The 8,346-nt window shown below is 45.3% G+C and overlaps 1 protein-coding gene across 2 annotated transcripts in view; it reads right to left on the reverse strand.

Moving 5' to 3' along the window:
- Positions 1 to 2,602: 2,602 nt before the first annotated feature.
- Positions 2,603 to 8,346, reverse strand: part of LOC119174866 (flavin-containing monooxygenase 5-like) — an 84,277-nt gene continuing 78,533 nt past the window's right edge. For both annotated transcript variants that reach the window (XM_075895027.1, XM_075895028.1), the window contains exon 6: positions 2,603 to 3,093. In XM_075895027.1, the coding sequence (XP_075751142.1) occupies positions 2,743 to 3,093 (351 nt within the window). In that variant the 3' untranslated portion in view covers positions 2,603 to 2,742. The remainder of the gene's footprint in view (positions 3,094 to 8,346) is intronic.

Genomic DNA, 8,346 nt, shown 5'->3' on the forward strand with positions numbered 1-8,346 from the left:
GGTATACGCCACCGGAACAAGAAATTGTAAAGGTGAAAGCGCTTACGCTACATACGCTATCCCAATTTGTGCAGCAGGGCAACGCGTATACAGGACATAACTACGCGTGAAACTCGTGCACATGTATGCTCGTTCCGGGTTGTAATCGTCGAAGATTGAGGTCGGGCGAACAGACCGTATAAAAGGCGGCGCGTACCTTACCCGCTGTATGTCGACCTCTATACGGCCATTCTCAGACCTCGCGTGCCACGGAGTCCCGTTTCGAGAAGCGCAAATCCAACAGAACTGCCCCGATAAGGCTATAAACTGGGCAAACTGTGCGAGATTAGCCCACCGTTCACGCGATGTGCCCGCGTTTACGTTCGCAAAGCCATCCGGAAGTCGCCTTCCACGAATTAGGCAAATCAGCACGCGCTTTTGGACCGGAAATTGTGTAGAAAACGATCGGCGGTCGTATAATGGGCGAGGTGCATGCGATTGGAACCTATTACGTATGTGCGTTCGATATTTGCCTAACGTTGCTTCATTTTGCGGAGGACATTGAAGCAACTTGGTTTTAGGCTACAGTTCAGCCCCGCCGCGATGGTCTAGTGGCTAAGGTACTCGGCTGCTGACCCGCAGGTCGCGGATTCGAATCCCGGCTGCGGCGGCTGCTTTTCCGATGGAGGCGGAAATGTTGTAGGCCCGTGTGCTCAGATTTGGGTGCACGTTAAAGAACCCCAGGTGGTCGAAATCTCCGGAGCCCTCCACTACGGCGTCTCTCATAATCAAATGGTGGTTTTGGGACGTTAAACCCTACACATCATTAGGCTACAGTTCAGCATATATCTGAATGATGCGGTCTTAACGCACTAAATTATGAAGCGAATGAACACATAAGCACGCATCAGTGTAGACGCGGCACCAAATGACTAAGCGAATTTTCATAATCGCAGCAACATTTCAGAGTGCGGCACGACTCCATTGCTGAATGGGCTGGGACTGGTATAATCCGTTAGTACAAGTATTTTCGACGCTGCTCAGACAACACAGAACCATCCTTTGGATTTCCCTAGAATGCAGTGCTTAGGATGTGTGGGAACTTCTAAGGATGTCCCAAATATTTCCCGGAAACCTCCATGAAGGCTCCAAAATGAGACAAAAAACGAGATCCTTAGGACATCCCGCACGTAGGACACCTTGGGATTATAATGGGATTATATTTGGATGTTGCACACTCCACTTTATCCAGAAATTACCAGCACATGCAGCATTTGAAGGACGCGTGCTAGTTAGTAGAAATAACTGTCTTTTTGAAAGTCTTGCATTTATTTACATGTTTTTAATACCCCTTAATGTACTCTTCCAGCGATGCAATGCACTCCTGATTTTCCACGTGACTGTAGGCTTACAACAGGTTCAGTGGCTCTTTGCATGTTGTTTTCCAAATCTTGAAAACACTGCTTCATTATGTGTTTTCATCTGCTTATTTAATATGTGTATATTTATGAAGGGTTGCGCAAGTTCTATATATATGCGCAGGTGCGTTAAAATGATAGCTAGAAATGTACACTAATTCATGAAGGAATGTGCATATATGAGAATATCAGTAAGTAGATTAATTGAAACTGCGTGGGATGATATATACCATGTCCATTAAACATCCCATAAGAGGACATGAATGGGTGGAGGCATGCAGATCTCACGCATGCATCCACCCATTCACGTCCTCTTCCGGGATATTTAATGGACATACGTTCGCTGAAGTCTACAGGACATCCATACGACTTCCTTTATTGGATGTGGGACTTAGGTACTTGTTTGGGGCATCCTTAGGACTTTTTGTGTCGTCTGGGTGTTGAGTTCCTCCGTGTTTGGAATTCCGCTTTATTGGCACCTTTGAACTACTCACAGACACTTTAGCATCCTGATGGTTCAATAAAACCGGTGGCAATGGTGAAATTTTATTCAAACCCTGGACAAAGCATCCGCGGCCCGAAGAGGAACGTCGATGCACTTTCCGTCAGCCAGCTGTCCAAGGCAGTGACGCATCTAACTGGTTTCAACTGGTACTAACTGGTATCAGCTGGTCCATGTTGGGAACTAACTGGTCCCAGGTGATTTCAGTTGCAACTGGTTCCAGTGAGCAACTGGCACCAGTTACTACTCCGTTGGTTCCAGTAGGGAACTGATTGGTCCCAGCTGATCCCAGTTGCAACTGGTTGCATTTAGCAGCTGGTATAGTGACATTGTCTTAGTTGGAAAAGTACATAGCGCAATAACAATAACACTACGGCCTGTTCTACCACTGTTTTAGCCACGCAGGACTATCACAATAATGTTATTGTGTGCCGCTGGTGTTGCATTCCAGAAACCGCCACTCCCGGAATGCAAGAGACCACATGTCATCTCGCTTCATATTAATTTTTTTTCATTCATTGTGACCCATGTTGTAATTTATCCTTTGGACACGACCAACAGGGGGAGGAGGGAGGACGCTGCAGGGAAATTTTGACTCCCCCTCCTCCATAAAGGGATACCCTGCGCACGCGTATGGGTGCGTGCGATGTGCGTTTTGGAACAAGTCAAGTGTAACACGAACTCCAGAAGAAACGTCAGAGTGTTCGTTTGATTGCGCATGACTTTTTAATAAGGTGTTTCCAGCACCGTAGTGAGAGGTATTAAATTAAAATCTCTTCACAGAGAGTAGTATGTATACACCCATTCTGATGTGAATGTATTCAGTCGGTTTGACGTCATTCGTCAAACACGCAAAGTTGGCGACCAGGACTCGGGGAAGAAGAAGCCGCTGGACAGCAGCCAAGAGAAGAACAGCACAGCTATGGTGATGAGCAGCAAGAACTCGGCGCTGGGCTTGGTAAGCAGCGCCCCTTTGCCGTCGCTCGAGGCGGTAAAATCAGGACCCGTGCAGAGGGCGCTGCGCACGCGCTGTTCGTACCCCAAGATGGCGTCCCGCGCCCCGGGCCAAGTGTGCGGTCCTTGTAGACGGTACTGGTACGACAGGCTGGGACCAACGAGCAGCCGGTATGCGAGCTGCGGGTCTTTGAGGGCGAGGCGTGCCAGGTTAGGCTTGACGCCGATCTCGTTGGCCAGCTGCGAACAGACGCGCAATAAGGTTAAACAAATAGTTTGCCTAGTTGGTTGGGATTCGTCGCAGGTGAAGGTTGACGCGCAAAAAGAGACGCAATAGAAAAAAAAACAGACAACACAAACGCGACCTATCAAGCGAAATGTTCATACATTGTGTGGGAAAGAAGGTAGAGCAGAAAACTCATTTTCGCTTGCTGTGAAATGACGGCTTCATCCTTCAATCTGCGGAAGTTCTCTTGAAACCCTTTTCGACGGTTACGTTTTTTTTTTGTCTGCTCATATAAGCATAGTTTAAGAAGTATAATTTAAGGTCCTCACAAATCAGCGACAAAGTCAGCTATCGCACTCACTGTGTCATTCTCATCACCATCGTCGTCATTTATGCATTTACCTTAGCGACATTTAACCGGGCATTATACACAAGGTGAGGGAATCTAACAGCGTTCATGTTGTATATAATAGAGCGAATGATGGAGCAAAGGAGCCAACTACGTAAGAAAAAGTATAGAGCAAACAGGAGAAAGTAAGGCTTCAGCATCCATCTTCGCCAAAAAGAAAAAAAAAAGAAAGCTTCCATCTTTTGCTACAGAAACATATACACTTATTGACAGGACATAACAGGTACACATCTGAAATAATTTAACTCGAAATAACACAGCAACAACGATCAAATATATATGAGGCACAACATTTAGTGATGAACCAGGAGGGTAACGGAAGAATCCGTTTGCCTATCGCGAGACTGTATACGTTGATTTGTATTGAGGGCGCAATGATAACTGCTAATGCATTCTCAACGCAAAAAGATTCCCTATGAATTATCGGGACTCAATGGGAAAGTACATTAATTGGGACATATTCACATCACACGTCAGATTTACGAGACACAACTGTCAGCGTGTGCGTATATACACTCGGCGCTTCTCGGAGCGCACATGGTTTCGCTCCGTGATACAAAGAACGGCGGACGAGAATCATTTGTAAAATTTTAACGGATATTACGCTGTTCGCTACTTCCGATCACATTCGCGCAAGGTTACTTTTTCTTTTTCCCGCACGAGTTGCAGTGAGACAAAAAACAAAAACACAAAAAGAATGTAAGAGGATCGCCGCGCGATTTCCGCCGTGAAGCCCTCCTCGGTTCACGTTTTCCGCCGCCCTTGTCGGTCGTTTTTCGCTTCGGTGGAACGTGACCTAGAAAAAATATATATTACTCGCATCTTTTTTTCTTGATTTTCATAGGAAGCAGACTCAGCGTCTGCGTAAGGTAGGAAGAACGTGGCGCCGGCGTTTCTGTCATGCGCGTTAGCCAGTTGAACACGCGCGATTTCGTTATTGCGAGGGGATGTGAAATGGCTGCGCCTGACGAGCAGTGGCGAGCAATACCGGTCTCGAGTCGTGCCTTGTTGCCGGCGTTGTCCGTGAGCCGTGCCGACGCGCGAGATCGTCGGCTTTACTTGTTTCGATACGCTGCGCGCGTTCTCGTGACAGCGTTGGTATCGTGGTTGAACACTGAAGAGCACGTCCACTCCAGGCCACCCCATGGAATGCCAGTAACGCTTTTGTGGCGTGTAAAGCACTGGAGCTGCTTTGCCGTGGGCCTTGAATATCTGTCAGCTCCAAGTTTGAGTCGCGTTGTAGTTCTAAGGCCGTCTTCAGGGACTGCCTGTCTAGTGCGTATTTGGCGCGCTCGCAGAATACGTGATTGATGTCTTATAGGAGAATATATTGGACACAGAATGGCGAGTCTGACAGTCCAATTTTGTTCCCGAAGCCTTCCGCTAGTGCAAAATGAAATAGATCACAATAACATCTAGTTCAGCGATGTATTCATTATTCGTAATTATATTTATATTTCAAAACACACACATATGATATATATATATATATATATATATATATATATATATATATATATATATATATATATATATATATATATATATATATATATATATATATAATGTAATGTAAATACCAATGTAATGCAAATACGAAGAAAGAAAAGTGAGTGAAAAAATAACTTGCCGTGCGCCGGAATCGAACACACACACACACATTATATATATATATATATATATATATATATATATATATATATATATATATATATATATATATATATATATATATATATATATATATATATATATACAAAGAGTGAAAGAGAGAGCACTGAGACGTCAACAGTTGTGAAATTATTTTTAATGCTGATCACGAAGCTACAAGAAGCCTTGAAAGTACAAATTCCCAACATTGATGAAACGTTCTTGAAGGCCAGCCAACCACGTCACTGGTTGACGTGAAGGTCAATTTTGATAGTCTGATATTTTTACTCGAGTTTCCTGTACGTCACTGGTGCATGCTTTGCTTACCTGTGCGACGTAATTATTTGTTACGTCTCACTGCGCGACCTAATTATTTGTACTGCACTGATTGTTGGCGAAATAGCTGTTCTTATTGCTTAGCCACTGACGTACGTGTAATTACCGGTTGGTATAAGCCTGCTGTGATGCTGTTTCTGCTTTTCGCATTACCCGAATAACACAGATTACCTGTGTTTTATTGTCTCGGCGTGATTACCTCTCGCTGCGCAGAGATCTAGCGAAGATCCGAGTGTTTTGTTGTCTCGTAAACTTTCCGGAAGAATCAACGCGTGCTGACGCGGAAACACGATAGGCCGGACCAAATCTCATGTCGATAGCCTGCCATCTGGATTATGGCCGTTGTATGGATTTTCGATGTTTTCGTCCACGATAAATTTTGAGTTGAGGACTTTGAGGCGCCGAACAAGTGCAAAAGCTTTGTAGTTTTGAAGTTTAGACGAGGATGATGACGACGATGCCGACAACAACGACAAAAACGACATCATGCAACGACAAGAAGAAACTATAATTCACTAATTCATAAACACTAGTCTTACGGCGCACAATTAATAGACACATGCATAAAAAATTTAAGGTCAATTGTCTATGTACCAAAAAGAAAAAAGGAGAGGGAGAGAGAAAATGCAATTTGTAAATCAGTGTTATGTGGAATATTTCTAAATTTGCTGGTATCCAGTATCTGTTGACATTCCGCAATGAGTCAGCGTATGGCGCAAACGAGGCCGACTGCACACATGTATTGCACATGGCGCGTTTCTGCACAACTTCAAAGCTGTAATCGCATTAACGCTCAGATTGACGTTAGTACGAGATAGTTCTATTGAAATGACGTTTCAAAGAGATGCCAAACAAGGCTAGACGAAAAAAATTGGGGGACCCTTAAGATTCGCCTTTAAGAGTTGAACGCGGTAGTGAAATCCAGACCCTAGTGCACCCTTCAACCGCTAAGTGCATACTTATTAATACGTTTTGTTACATACACATAGAGGCACACAAACACGCACACAGTAGATTAGACCAGTGCACGCTATTATCGCTGAATGGGCTCGTTTTCGTCGTGACACCTGTCGAACAAATGCGTTAAAGGGGCCCTGAAACACTCTTTCAAGTAACCGTGAAATGAGTTCTCTAGAAGAGCTTATTGCCTCACGAATTCAAAGCCGCAAAAATTTTAAGAATCCATCCAGTGCGAGTGGAGTTACAAAGGTTTGTCGCATGCTGCAATTGCATTATCTCTTCTCTCGCACCGACAAAACCGCTGGAAGCTAAGTAGGGAGGGGTGGCAGGGCAAAGAGACTGCCGCGCCTCGTGACCTTGAGCATTTTTTTTTCTTCGAACGCGTGGCTTTTTCAGTGTGATCGTGCGCGCGCACGTGGACACGTAGCGGCCTCCCGTGGCAATCTCGGTAACTTGATTTTTCGGTCACAGATGCACAGACGATTTTTCTCTCACAACCAACGGGGCCAACGCCGGCGGCGGATTTTCTGCAACACGAGCTTTCTAACGCTATGGCGTTAAAACGTGCCTATACACCGACCACGGTGTATAGGCACGATACTCATGCGAGGTACTCATGCGGGCACTGACGCATGAGTATCTCGCATGGGGACAGAGGTTCGTCGAGTCCGCAGTGAAAGCCGAAATCCAAGATGCAATCGCAAAATTTCGAGAGTCCCTGAGGGAGTCGTATTCTGATGTTATCTGCTGTACATTACCGTCGCTGGAGCACATAGGCGTGAACACTGAAGAGGCAGCGGAGGTGGGGGGGGGGGGGTGCTCCTGCCTTTCCTTTTTGCATGAAGTCTAACACTGAGTCGTTAAGTCGTAAATTTACTTGTGCCGTTACACAACATACCCTTGAACAAGAGTGTACCCCCAAGCTCTCTCATCACCAGAAGTCTGTTCCGAGGTGTGTGTGTAGAAGTGGGGGATGAAACCTTAAGCCACCTCCCTGACTCAACGCCACTGCTGCCACCCAGGCTTTGTTCTATTTAAAGTTCACGAGGATGCCATGGGGGTCAGTTGATGTTGGTATATATATTTAGAAAGTTATGTTACAGCGCACACAGACGGGGACAAAATTTCCAGCGTGTGTCTTGCTTCTTCTTCATTCTGTGCCCATATTTGTCTATTCGAAGTTACTTCACAGGATACTGGAAACTGAGCATATCGTTTGGTTCATTGAGTGCTTGGCCCTGTCTTGTTTTTCCGCGTCCTTGTTTTTAGCGTTGTTTTACAGTCGTGAAGATTACAAACTAGCTATACGTACACATGCACATCAAAGCATATCTATAAGATACATCCTTCGGAACGGCCACCATTTCTTCAGGAGGCAACTACTTACTGATTGTTCCTATGTTTTTTTTTCCATTCGCGGCCACGCCTAGCACGTGCAGCCTTACCGCTTAACTCTTCAAGCACGGTCACCATCGTTGCCAGAAGAACATACGTCAAACGCAAGACCATCAAAATTACATAGTACAGGCGCACAATGCGCGTGGCACGTGTCTCTTAATAGCCGACCACCACAACAGAGGGAAAATGCTCAATAATTTATGGAAAGTGGGGAGCATCACGCTATGCGAGATTAATTGACATTTAAACTCTGCGCTCATCCAGACGAATGCCAAGTTCAGTTGGTGGTCAGCGCTCGTGTTGTCCTCTTTGCCTTCCGTGCCTCGCCTTTCGTCTGTTTCTTCTAGCACCTTCGTGCTCGTGCTGCAGCCCTTATTACCATGAATGCCAAGAAACTTTCCTTCGCACGACAAGCCTTTTGCACTGCTTCTGGTATTCCGGTAACGGCGATATTCAAATATTCATGCTCGCTAAATGTTTTATCGTTTGTCAAGTGACGGAGGTTACCGTCTAT

The sequence above is a fragment of the Rhipicephalus microplus genome, chromosome 5 (genome assembly GCF_043290135.1).
Source record: "Rhipicephalus microplus isolate Deutch F79 chromosome 5, USDA_Rmic, whole genome shotgun sequence".
Taxonomy (NCBI): domain Eukaryota; kingdom Metazoa; phylum Arthropoda; class Arachnida; order Ixodida; family Ixodidae; genus Rhipicephalus; species Rhipicephalus microplus.